The sequence below is a fragment of the Chenopodium quinoa genome, unplaced genomic scaffold (genome assembly GCF_001683475.1).
Source record: "Chenopodium quinoa cultivar QQ74 unplaced genomic scaffold, ASM168347v1, whole genome shotgun sequence".
NCBI lineage: Eukaryota > Viridiplantae > Streptophyta > Magnoliopsida > Caryophyllales > Amaranthaceae > Chenopodium > Chenopodium quinoa.
This window is the reverse complement of record NW_018743434.1, coordinates 428,893-442,051: the sequence shown is the minus strand read 5'-3', so window position 1 is coordinate 442,051 and position 13,159 is coordinate 428,893. Positions and strand designations below refer to the sequence as shown.

The 13,159-nt window shown below is 34.6% G+C and overlaps 2 protein-coding genes across 2 annotated transcripts; both read left to right on the top strand.

Annotated features, from left to right (window-relative positions):
- The first annotated feature begins 1,354 nt into the window (after positions 1 to 1,354).
- LOC110739098 (uncharacterized mitochondrial protein AtMg00810-like) lies at positions 1,355 to 2,851 on the top strand. The gene is made up of 3 exons (XM_021919551.1): positions 1,355 to 1,655; positions 2,000 to 2,168; positions 2,215 to 2,851. Exons 1-3 carry the CDS (start codon positions 1,355 to 1,357, stop codon positions 2,849 to 2,851), a joined length of 1,107 nt encoding a protein of 368 aa, XP_021775243.1.
- Positions 2,852 to 5,971: 3,120 nt separating this feature from the next.
- LOC110739145 (RING-H2 finger protein ATL7-like) lies at positions 5,972 to 13,115 on the top strand. Its single transcript, XM_021919608.1, has 3 exons — positions 5,972 to 6,595; positions 6,683 to 6,768; positions 11,610 to 13,115. The coding sequence occupies exons 1-3, from the start codon at positions 6,284 to 6,286 to the stop codon at positions 11,872 to 11,874; spliced, it is 663 nt and encodes a 220-aa protein (XP_021775300.1). The 5' UTR covers positions 5,972 to 6,283; the 3' UTR covers positions 11,875 to 13,115.
- Positions 13,116 to 13,159: the final 44 nt, after the last annotated feature.

Genomic DNA, 13,159 nt, shown 5'->3' with positions numbered 1-13,159 from the left:
AGAGCATGTCTCTAATTTTTGCAACTCTTGTCAGATTGGGAAACACATTAGACTTCCGTTTTATGATTCGAATAATTTTACAAATTGTGCTTTTGATATTATTCATGCCGATCTTTGGACTTCACCTATTAGTAGCTCAACAGGTCATTAATACTATCTAGTTCACCTTGATGACTACACTCACTATATGTGGGCTATACCTCTAACCTACAAGTCACAAGCCTTTCCAAAATTCCTTGATTTTCGATCTTTTGTACAAACTCAATTCGAACGTCCTATAAAGGCCTTTCAAAGTGACCACGGTCGCGAATTTGATAATGACCCTTTTAAGAAGTTCTGTATTGACAATGAATTGATCTTTAGGTTCTCGTGTCCTCATACTTCATCTCAAAATGGTAAAGCCGAACGCATGATTCACACTCTAAACAATATCAAACGTACACTCCTTTTTCATGCCTCTCTCCCTCCAAATTTTCGGGTATACGCTCTTGAAACCGCATCTTATTTACTTAATATTTTGCCTACAAAAGCACTCAAAAATATAACCCCATCTAAGGCCTTTTTTCGAAAAATTCGTTCATATGATCACCTTAGGGTCTTCGGTTGTCTATGTTTTCCGAATCTTTCCTCAATTGCTCCTCACAAACTTGCTCCTCGATCTACCCCTTGTGTGTTTTTAGGATATCTTACTAATCATCATGGTTATAGATGTTATGACATTACATCAAATAAATTTATATTTTCTCGTCATGTTACCTTTGATGAACATGCCTTCCCATATACTAACTTAAGAAAAATATAAACTTGATGATTACAATTTTTTGGGATTTGATGATCGTTCCCCACTTTTAACACACAACATATTGAAGTTTGGCAACTTCAATCCAAGCACAAATCCCCACCAACCAAATCTGCAGCACCCCACTTCCCAAAGCCCAAATGTCTAAGACTTCCCTCAACCAAATCACACAACGGCCCAACAAGTGGCTTTCACGTCACTTTTCCCACGCAGCCCATCTCCCTCCAATTCTCACTCAACTAGGCAGTGTACCTCGCAACCACCCTGCGGCACGACTGCCCCGGTCGCAACCACCCCGCGGTCCCCATTTCCAGCCTTGCACTCGCCGACCAGCCCACCCACATACACTCCACCCTCTCTTCGCGGCATTCCACCGCTTGAGCCTACTAGATCACCTCTTCCTTCCCCTCATATCACCTGTAGTAACGGGGTATATTCAAGCCAAACCCGAAATATTGCAATCTAACCGTTCAAATTTCGGGACCACCTCTTCACAAATCACCACTTCCAAAGTCTTATAAACAAGCTTTAAATGACCTTAATTGGAATGCGGCGATGAACGATGAGTTTAGTGCTTTGATTAAAACAGGGACATGGGATTTGGTGCCTTGGCCTACGGAGGTGAATATTGTTAATTGTATGTGGCTATTTAAACACAAATTCAAGTCTAATGGTGACCTTGAAAGGCACAAAGCTCGTCTTATGTGTGATGGCAAGTCACAAGAAGTTGGTGTGGATTGTGATGAGACGTTCAGTGCAGTAGTTAAACCAGCCACTATTTGTATTGTTCTTAGCTTAGCTTTGGCTAAAAAGTGGTCGATTCATCAATTAGATGTCAAAAATGCCTTTTTACATCGTGATTTGTAGGAAATAGTGTATATGCATCAACCTCCGGGTTTTGTTGATCGGAGAGTATCCTCCTATGTATGTCGACTTTGTAAGGCTCTATACGGGTTGAAGCAAGCTCCTAGAGCTTGGTACCAGCGCTTTGCGAATTTTTTGGTCAAATTGGGTTTTCTCATTGTTAAAAGTGACAACTCTCTTTTCACTTTTCAACAGAGTGATGATATGGCATATTTGCTCCTTTATGTTGATGATATTATATTAGCTACCTCTTCTGACAGGTTGCATGAGGGGATCATATCTCAGTTGCACACTGAGTTTTCTATGTTGATTTAGGCCCTCTGAGTTATTTTTTAGGGATTGCGGTGACTCGTACTCCCTCTTATTTGCTACTTTCACAGGAAAAGTATGCACAAGAGATTTTAGAGCGTGCAGGTTTGGGCTCTTGTAAACCTGCAGCTACTCCAGTTGACACTAAGTCCAAACTTAGTGCAGATGCAGGACCACCTTTTCGGGATCCTACGTTGTAATCGCAGTTTAGTAGGTGTTCTTCAGTATCTCACTTTTACCAGGCTAGATATTGCCTATGCGGTACAACAAGTGTGTCTTTTTATGCATGATCCCCGAGAATCTCATTATGATGCATTGAAACGCATTTTGCGTTATGTTCAGGATACCATTAATCATGGCTTACATTTATATCCATCTACTTCTCACCGTTTGATTACTTACACTGACGGTGACTGGGGAGGTTGTCCCGATACCCGTCGTTCTACATCGGGTTATTGCTGCTTTCTTGGGGACAACCTCGTTTCTTGGTCATCTAAGCGTCAACATACTTTATCTAAATCGAGTGCAGAAGCAGAATATCGAGGTGTCGCAAATGTTGTCTCTGAGGCATGTTGGCTTCGTAATCTTTTACTTGAGTTACATTGTCCTCTTCGACAGGCTACTATTGTTTATTGTGATAATGTCAGTGCTATCTACCTTTCTGGCAACTCGGTACAACACCAACGCACCAAGCATGTGGAGATGGATATTCATTTTGTTCGAGAAAATGTTTCTTTGGGACAAGCTCAACTTCTACATGTTCCTTCTAGATATCAGTTTGCGGACATTTTCACAAAAGGCCTACCACGAGACTTATTTTTGGGTTTCAGATCCAGTCTTAGCGTACGACCTCCTCCCGCTATGACTGCAGGGTTGTGATAGATATTATAGTTATGATAATATTTGTCGCAGATTAGGATAATATTTGTATATATTCTGTATCCTTATCGTACTAGGATTACGAGTCTTGTAAAACTATATATATATTGATCAATGGTACACACTCTAGATTGAGGAGTTTTCCCGAAATCTAACAGTATAAATTACAAATAATATATCACAGTTATATCCAGTAAAATAATTTCAATAGAAATAAATACTACTCGGATCAGTAAGGCAATTATAATCAACAATTAGACAACACTAACCTATATTATTAATAGTAAATTTTTTGTTTATGAATTGATGCTCTACATGATATTGTCGCTCTTTATTATTATATAGAAATTAAACGTGTTTGAAGCAATCCAATAATTGTAGTTTAATCATTATTTGTTTATTGCCTTAAAAGTTTATTTGTAGATGATAGTTATTTATCGAAAAAAGGATACACAAGAAGATGTCACTTGTCACTATATTATGTCTGATGAGTCTTTTACTATGCATCTTATTTATAATGTCGAATGTAATAAATTTATCATCTCAATCACATGAAAGACATTAAATCTTTTTGTATTTACTAAGATATAAATTTATATAATTACATAATAAATTAATTGATTGATATTTCACATTTTCCTAGAATTAGACATATGATTTAGTTGTCGAACACAACATTTATTATCTAGTCGTGTAATACTCCATTAGTCTAAGAAACAAAATATTAGAGGTATTTAAAAAAAAAAAGTGATGTTTTAAAGTAATTTCTTTAATATTAATTATATGACCCAATTTTATTATTACTTTTAGGGCAAAATTTCAATAATACTTCGGCTAAAAGATGTCCAGGCGGTAATGATAGTATCTTTTACCTAAACTAATGTCTCACTTTTTCTATAATTAAAATAGTGTTAGAATAATTTTGTAGGTAAATGTGTATGGAAGAATTAAAAACACGAAATAAAAGAAATACATTTCATGTAAAGATAATATATAAGATTTGGAATATTATTATAGTTGTATTATACAAATTTTCCGAAAAAAGAAGTTTTTTTGCTAAAAGGGGAGGGGAAGTTTTGGAGGGAAAAAACAGCACTAAGAAGTGACACGTGTCATTCTCGATGTCTATTTTAATATGATGTTATTGATTAAACTTTTAAAAAGGTATAGGGATATAGACGAGATTCAATTTTCAATACTAATAAAAATTGAATATCACCACTTGTTTAACAAAAGTAAGTCAATTAAATGAGTAGCAAAAATTAATTAAGCTAAACCTTTTCAAAAATTAGTTATGTTTAACAAAAGTAAGTCAAATAATTTTTTTTTCCAACAAAGATAAATTAATTTATACATTTGTAAACAAAAGCAAAAGATATTACATACCCTTGTTTAAGCACTCATAGAACAAATTAAGTTATTATTATAACAATTTAAGATTTTTTTTTTAATTTTTTTGGAAACAAGAGATTAAATGTTTTTTAGAACAAAATAATTGTTAAATGTTTTTTAGAACAAAATAATTGTTCGAAACAAAGCATGTTTGTTGTTCTAGCCACCATAGTAAAACTTAGGGTTGTCATTGATTTTATCGATGGTAAGTCCCAAGTTCTTCTTCAATTTAATATTTTTAGCTAATAAAGATCCCCAACAGTATGGTGATTATAGTCAGTCCCTCCATGTGGGGTTTAGTGTTGTTTGTTTTTCGTGTATGCAGGGATATAAATTTGGAAGATTCGTCTTACAAATTTGTGGAATTATGGGTCTGTTGGTATAGGGGTGCAGATTTAGAAGATTCGTCTTGCAAATTTGCAGATTTTGATGGTCAATCAAGTTTTATCACTTTTATGACTATACATCAATGGAACTCCGTCAAGAACTATGCAAAGACATCTAAAATTATTTAGGAGCAGTTTAGAAGCGATGCCATTAATTTAGGGGTGTTTAATTCTTGTATTGAGAATTTAGATCTCTTAAGGAATGATTATAATTTGGAAGTGCCAAATGACTATTATTATTATTTAATGAAATCACCCCTCCCTATTCCATTAAAAAAAAAAAAACATGTTTGTTGTTAATGTACTTGCATTTAATATACCTATACTAATATCAAAACATTAGCGCTTGTTTTTTGTAATTTAGACAAGATCCAATTTTAATAGTTCAACACTCCTTAAACTAGAGAAGTACATCGTATAAAATACTACCTTCTTATGACTTTAACGAAACACCATAAATTAGATTATTGTAAGTAGTGTAATATCAAAACCTTACCACTTGTTTTTATAGTAAACTAGATGAAATTCATTTTTTTTTAATATTCCAATATAAAATACAGTCTCTTAAGACTTTAACGAAACATCATAAAATAAATCGATTGAATAAGAATTTTGTAGTGTAGCATATCGATATCGCTAATCCAAAAATTGACAACATATGTAGATTATTACGAATAGTACTTGTTTTTAATATCCATATACTAATATCAAAATATCTCCGCCAGTTTATGAAATATAAACGAGATTCAATTTTTTAATACTCCGTAATCCAATATAAAATACCGCCTCTTATGACTTTAATGAAACACCATAAAATAATCCGATTGAATGAGATTTTTGTAGTGTAGCATATCGATATCGCTAATCCAAAAATTGACAACATATGTAGATTATTACGAATAGTACTTGTTTTTAATATCCATATACTAATATCAAAATATCTCCGCCAGTTTATGAAATATAAACGAGATTCATTTTTTAATACTCCGTAATCCAATATAAAATACCGCCTCTTATGACTTTAATGAAACACCATAAAATAATCCGATTGAATGAGATTTTTGTAGTGTAGCATATCGATATCGCTAATCCAAAAATTGACAACATATGTAGATTATTACGAATAGTACTTGTTTTTAATATCCATATACTAATATCAAAATATCTCCGCCAGTTTATGAAATATAAACGAGATTCAATTTTTTAATACTCCGTAATCCAATATAAAATACCGCCTCTTATGACTTTAATGAAACACCATAAAATAATCCGATTGAATGAGATATTTGTAGTGTAGCATATCGATATCGCTAATCCAAAAATTGACAATATACCTAGATTATTTATTGGTATTAAACCTAATATAAAAATATAGGACATGACTCATACTTGAGATTTGGGAGTTTCGTCATTTTAGAAATTTTTTCTTTATTCTTTGACAGATGGAACTGCATGCTACACTCTCCTCTTCAGATTAATCTTTTTCCGGCATGATTTCTCCTGACATCATTATCAAATTACATCATTTTTCTACTATAAATCTACTCAAATCCTAGGATTTTACAATTTAATTTCTGTTTTTCTTCAATTTTTTTCACTCAATTTCATTGCTACAAAACCCTAATTTCCGACTATTTTAAGGGTTGATCTGTAAATGTCGACTACAAATGCATCCTACAATGGTAGGAGAAGTAGCAGTAATCGCCGCATTATTGAATCGACTCCAATGGAAGGTGATACAAGCTTGATTACAAGCAACAATGGCGGCAGTGTTAGTGGTAGTAATCCAGAAGCAGTGAAATTGTATGAAGCAATTATATTTTCTGGTCCAATCGTGTTCACATTGATCATCATTTTCTTGTTTTACTTCTTTTATCTTCGAAGGCATAGTGTTGATTGGTCTTCTCTTCGTATGCGAGCTTCTAATTCTGCTGCTGTCGCCGCCGCCGCTTCCGATGCTGTTGTGGTAATGCTTGTTTGATAGTTGATTGATGAATTTACAAGCATTGTTTATTGATTTGTATGATGAAATATGGTTTGATTTCATTTTTAGGTGGTTGAATTGGGGTTGAAGAAAGAATTTAGGGAGATGCTGCCAATTATTGTGTTTAAGGAGAGCTTTTCTGTTAGAGATACACAGTGAGTAATTTCCCTTTTCTTGCATTTTTGTTTTTGTATAATATATACTTCGTACTTTTTATATTTTTTTATTTTTTTTTATTTTAATTTTTGATAAAAAGTAGTTAGTGTAGTAATTTAAGGTAGTGGAGTTTGGTTTATAAGGTGATGGAAGTAGTTATGTGATTTTAGAAGTTATTAAAGATGTGGGGATATTGAATTTGAATTAGACAACTGTTCATTGAGACTCAAATTTGCTTGTTGGATAGTGGATAAACAAGATATTATAGTGGTTTCTTTTCAGGTAACAAAATCTAAAGTGGTTTTCTTAATCTTTCAATTTAGCAATTATGGTTGAAAGAATTGGGGGGCAGGGCTGGTCTTGGACAGGCAAGGATTTATGAATGATATTTGATGAGCTATGTTGCATGGACTCTTCACTAATCACAATACCTCAAGTTCAGTATGGAGATTCAGCCACTTTGACTTAGTTTAGATTATGCAAAATTTTTAGAAAATGGTTTAGTCGAGAAAATGTATTGGCGTTGGATGTTTGTAGTAGAGTCCACGTGACATAGCCAGTGTGATGAGATATTGTATATATAGAATGTATGCGTACTTTGTGAATCTCTGCAATGATATGATTACAGGGACAATGGAGAATAGAACTTTCAAATGTGGAGCAGTTATAGTCCAAGCCTAATGTTGTGCCAGAAGCAACTTGGAGTTGGATTTGTGGTGCCCAAACTGATTCCTTTAGTACTATGTCCTCCACTCCTTCACTTAATTCTGATTAGTGCATTGAGTATATATTTTTTTCCATCATGTTTTCCTTATTCCTTTACACATTGTTTGGATGGGAGGAAATGAAGAGAGGGGGAGGGGGGGGGGGATGGGGGTTACAATTCACCTTTTTGGATATTGGATTGAGGGACAGAAGGGGAGGGATTCATTTTCCGTCCTCTTTACTATCCCTCCAAAATTGGAGAGATTTGGAGGGAAAGTGAAGCTCCACTTTCCCCCTCCCTTTCTTTCCCCTTCCCTTCCTCCTTTTACCTTCCCCTTCTAAATTGTTATCCAAACATGCTGTTAGAGATGCTATTTAGGGTCTTCACTGGTTAGTATGTGTGCTTGTTTTACTATTGTACCTGGAGCCTTTCTAACCTCCCAATATAAGCCATGCACTCCTATTGCAACTGTAATCATCCAAACTAATACCTCCCCAGTGATAAAATCCTAGTTGTCTAATGTAAGATGATCCCTACATATAAGGGAAGTTTTTATTCTTTACATTGGGTCGCTAATTTTTTATAAAACCCATCATCAATGTCGCATCTCATAGTCTTCCGGTGTGAAATTTGGAGTATGCAATGTTCTGCATCCATATTCAAGGACTTTGATGAACTCAAATGTTCATTAGGTGTTATTCTTAGTCTGTTTCTTTATCTTAGGGGCGACTGAATTCAAACTTTCATTATGTGTTATTCTTAGTTTTTAAAGACTAAAGAGGAATGACCATCCAACATGGAGACTTATCCAAATCACCCTCTCCCTAAGTAGTTTGATCTCTTTAGAATTGCTCCTTAATTTACTTCCTCTGCCCCCAAATATAATGAATAAATGAATTAATGTGATTTAAAAAAAAAAAAAAAAAAAAACACATTATGAGAGCACTAGCAGCTAAACAAGTGGGATCATCATTAATTAATATGCCCATTGGTCAACAAATAAGATATTATTTAATGTTCCTTTTGTCCCATTTTGTTTAACGGCTATTCTTTCTTTGGATACCCTGAAATGATTGTTTGCCTTCTAGTTTCTACTGTATACACCCAAATTTGGAGTAATGTGTTTCCTCTCCACACATTTCATTATGGTAAGTATCAATTAATGCATGACATAACTCACTTTTACATGTTTAAAATCATCAAAGATATCGCTTTTATTTTAACTAGTTCCGTAGTATTTTTGTTCTTTTTCAGCTTTTGAAACATATTTGAGACAAAGGGAGTAGTAGGATGGATACACTGTTAATATTACTTGTGTTTGCATCTTATAGCATGCAACTCAATGTAAAATGAGTGGATAAGGCTCCCATTTTTAACATGGTCAAGGGGTCCCTATGTACATAAATAGCATCCCCACAGGCCTACTACAATCTAGGTAGCAGTATAGCACGAATTAGGCCCGACCGAAAATGCGTCTAGTCGATGAACCCAGAAACTTGATCTGGTCCATTATCATCCTAAGTAGAAAATTTTTATGTGGTGTTTTCATCTTTTTAAATACTTCCTTAGAATCTTAGATACTATATCGGGATGTATTGAATAATTTCATTACTCCTGAATGAAATAGTAATGATTTATGATCAAATCATCAGATCCCTAATATTTCCTTACATAAATTATGTAATTGGTTGACGATAGCAAGTGATGTTTGATAGAGTGATAGACATACCACTAGTAATATAAAGAAAAATGTAAAGGTATATGATATACTTAATCTTGTGAGGTTGTTATGGTGTGACGAGTGAAAGCTCCAGAATCCAGACAGACAGAGTAGTTAAGATCAACAAACATATCCAAGATGAGCCATTTTGGTTTTCTATAACTTGACACAACTAACTTTGTTCTTCTAATTGCTGGTCTATATATATTTGCCGATCAACCAATTTACTATACATGATTTGTGGGCTAGTCTGGGGGCCTAATTATCCCCGAACTGGTCCACATAACTTGGGACCTGGATAGACCATAGGCCAGGTGGGTGGGCTTTTTGTCCCAACAGGCCAAGCTGGTCTTGTGCCTGGTTCTGTTATGCCCACCTGTCACTTGAATTGGTTCGCCTAGTAATGCATATTGTCTTGCCCGTGTTGAATTGCAGCCAGGTTTGACATGTGAGCTGGTTTGGCTGGGCCGTGCCAAATTCAGAACACATATCATGCCTACGGTTCACACCATTTTCCTTGAATTCCAAGCAGTGTCATGTTTCTATACATCTTTATATCTTCATTGTCTTTGGTTATTCAAAACCCAATTCCAAGTTTTATAATAATTTTTCAAGGATGTTACATGAGATGGGTGATACTGTGGTTTTCCTTCAATTAGTTCTACGTATTATTTTTTTGTTTCTTTGACTACTTCATTCTTGAAATATATCAATTGGTAGCTTTGCCCCACGCAACTGATGTAAGAGTTATACCTGGTTGCTTGGATGTTAATTGATATATGTGTGGTCATCATCTTCAATTTAGAACTACCGTAAAAGCTTGGATTTATTCTACCTTTTAATTTAAACTGCTCCATGGGCACTTAAAGTAATTCAATGGTGATTATATTTATCTTGTCAACAACCTGTGAGTTATTCTTTCTTTCCTTCATCCTTATCAAAGATAATTAACCAGTCGATAGGGTAATTTTTGTCACAGCGAGCTTTTAGAATACAGAGGTGCAGATCACTGTGAATTTTTGACCCATCTAACGTTTTAGTTATAAGTAACTAAAGTAAGTTATGTCCATGTGTAGGATGTGATTGCTGGGGGAAAAGAATAGGGAAAACAATACTCAAATTTGGTTTATATGAATCATTAATCCTATTTTATTGTAAAACTTCTTGTATTAATTGGTAGAATTGTTTTTTGTGAAGCTTTTTAACAGTTTGTTTTTCTTCATGAGACCTACAATCTGCCCAATTCTCTAAAGATCTTCTCCATCATTCTTCACCATTGTCGTGAAATCATTTGACTGGGAAAATTTGTTTAAAAACATCTGTGTACTATTTTATTTTTATTTTTTATATATATTTATTCTTTTTTCTGAAAAAAAAAATTCCCTATGATATTAATGCGACCTGCTATCTTATGTGACCTTCATCTAGTCACCATTATGTGTTAAAGAAGGTTTTGATACCCTTAGTGGTCAAGTTAGAGCATCATGCTTTTAAAAGTTTTTGTATGAAAAAAGTTGTAAAGGGATAGTTGATTAGTTATCAAAAAGTTATAGTTCTTATAAGGTAACACTAGAAAAAAGAAGTCCACATAAAGGATGGTGTTTTTTTTTTTTTTTTTTTTGGAGATCCCACATAAAAGGTTTTGGAGATCCCACATAAAAGGTAGTTCTGAACTAACTTGCCTTGATTTGAGTTGTGTGATGTAACTTGCTTGTGTTTGGTTTTTTTTTTTTTTTTTTTTTTTTTTTTTTTTTTTTTTTTTTTTGTCTAGACCAAATATTTTCGCTACGAGGCCTTTTTTTTAGTGAAGATATAGATTTACTATGTAGGGATTGCTCAGTGTCACAATGACAATGGAAAGTGCGAGATGAAGATTTTATTATGTTTGGAGAGTTGACATATTTCCATACACCTTGTATATTTTGACGTGGTGGTGGTGTATGAACTCTTGCCAATATTGGTAATCCATACGCCTTGTATATTTGGATGCGGTGGTGTTATATGAACTCTTGCCAATACTGATAAATAACTTCAGCTGATATATCCGTACGCCTTGTATACTTTGACGTGGTGATGTTAAATGAACTCTTGCCAATACTGATGAATAGCTTCAGCTGATATATTTCCATACGCCTTGTAAATTTTGACGTGGTGATATATGAACTCTTGCCAATATTGGTAAATAGATTTTTCTTTGATTGAGTTCTCACCTTGTTTTGCTGGCGATCTAGGAACTGACCTGATCATTTCAGCCTACATAGTCAATTGATTTCTACTCTCTCTCTCTGTATTTTCTTGCATCTCTCTTTTATTTTATTTTATTTTTAATTTATATTATAATTTTTTTCATTCCCCCCAGAAAATTTCTGCTAAATTCCTCATATAAATATCTCATTATATCAACCATATCTCAGATGCTCAGTGTGCTTAGGGGAGTACCAAGCAGAAGATAAGCTTCAACAGATACCTGGATGTGGTCATACATTTCATTTGTACTGCATCGACCTTTGGCTAGCCACTCATACCACCTGTCCACTCTGTCGCCTTTCCCTTATCAGTTCATCCAAAACCCCACCAGCCTCGGAGTCTGAGAGTAACGATCAGACTGATAGTAGTAGATCTGAAGACTCAGAGAATGTAGATGACACCCTTCGGCTAAGCAGAGTGCAGGTTTTGTGATTTAGCTCTCCTTTATGGGAGAAACAGGAACGTGTGAGATGATTTTAAAGAAGGTAGGAACCTGTACAGGGATGACAGAAATCTAGGATACGAGATGGCTGTAGGTAAATCTTATCTGCAATCTCATTGCTTCTTGTTGTGCTATGGACGAGTTGTTCTGCTGTGTTGGAACATTTGCCTGAATTTAAGTGAGAAAGGGTTTCCTGTATCATGTGAACTCCGGCATCAGTGTTGAATCAAATGGCATTGTATCCTGCGAGTGTTTATCCACCGAGGAACCTGTACTTGTCCAGACTCCAGAGAGGGCTATTGATTGTGTTGTCTCGTATTCGTGTAGAAGTATGTAAAACTAATAAGCTATTTAAATTATCTCCTGTAGTTGCTTGTAGTGAATCCATGTAAAATAAGTATATATATTTTTTAATCAATGTCTTCATGTGTATAAAACATGGCAAAGAAGATTAGTCAATGCTGCTAAGGTTGTGTCATGGCAATCAGCTAATCAGAAGATTCTAATCTGTTGAGAGGAGGGTTGTCAGTACAGCACAATCAGTAGCAAAAGCTTTTACAGTACAATAAGTCCCCTTCTCCACGTCCACTCTTATTTGTTTTCATTTGGGCTTTCCTCATGCTTCTAATAAGTAACTACATACCTTGGAAATTTCCGTTTGTTTTCATTTGGGCTTTCCTCATGCTTCTAATAAGCAACTACATACCTTGGAAATTTCTGTGTCCCCCATCAACTCTTACCAAGTAATTCCATTCCATTTTGGACTCGGACGTGGGCTTTGCAATTCAGTATCTTCAAAACCATAATTATCCCAGGAGTACCCCAATTTCTCCTCTTCCTGCTTGGCAATGGGCTTAGATGGATCAAAGCATTCAAGAGATAGCAAGAATGCCAAGTCCAATTCCTCTATATTCAAAAAATCTTCTTCTTCTTCAGTGGCCCAAGCAAGATCATCTTTTTCCAAATCAGAGAGGATAGGGTTCAAGGTTTCTAAGGGATGAACAGTTTGTACTTCTCATAGAGATAGGAGTAGAAAGATTGTCACATGGGCTATAAGCATAGATTTTTATCGCCTAGATCTGATGGTAGTTTACTTGCTTACTTGAACAAGTATGGATTTCACTTGGTTATAAAGAATGATTATAAATTTAACATTAGATTGTTCTCATATAAGGCCCTATTTTGTTCGATTTTATTTCAAATAAAATAAGTTTGGACGAATTAAGTTTAATTTAAACAAATTCGGATAATGATTTTTTTTATTTTTTTTCCCCT

Excerpts from the sequence above, each read along its gene's own strand:
- LOC110739145 (XM_021919608.1), top strand. The coding sequence starts at position 6,284 with ATGTCGACTACAAATGCATCCTACAATGGTAGGAGAAGTAGCAGTAAT. Across the intron at positions 6,596-6,682 it reads CCGCTTCCGATGCTGTTGTG|GTGGTTGAATTGGGGTTGAA; the intron begins GTAATGCTTGTT and ends TTTCATTTTTAG. Across the intron at positions 6,769-11,609 it reads TTTTCTGTTAGAGATACACA|ATGCTCAGTGTGCTTAGGGG; the intron begins GTGAGTAATTTC and ends ACCATATCTCAG.
- LOC110739098 (XM_021919551.1), top strand. The coding sequence starts at position 1,355 with ATGAACGATGAGTTTAGTGCTTTGATTAAAACAGGGACATGGGATTTG. Across the intron at positions 1,656-1,999 it reads CAAAAATGCCTTTTTACATC|GGATTGCGGTGACTCGTACT; the intron begins GTGATTTGTAGG and ends GTTATTTTTTAG. Across the intron at positions 2,169-2,214 it reads CCTTTTCGGGATCCTACGTT|GCTAGATATTGCCTATGCGG; the intron begins GTAATCGCAGTT and ends CACTTTTACCAG.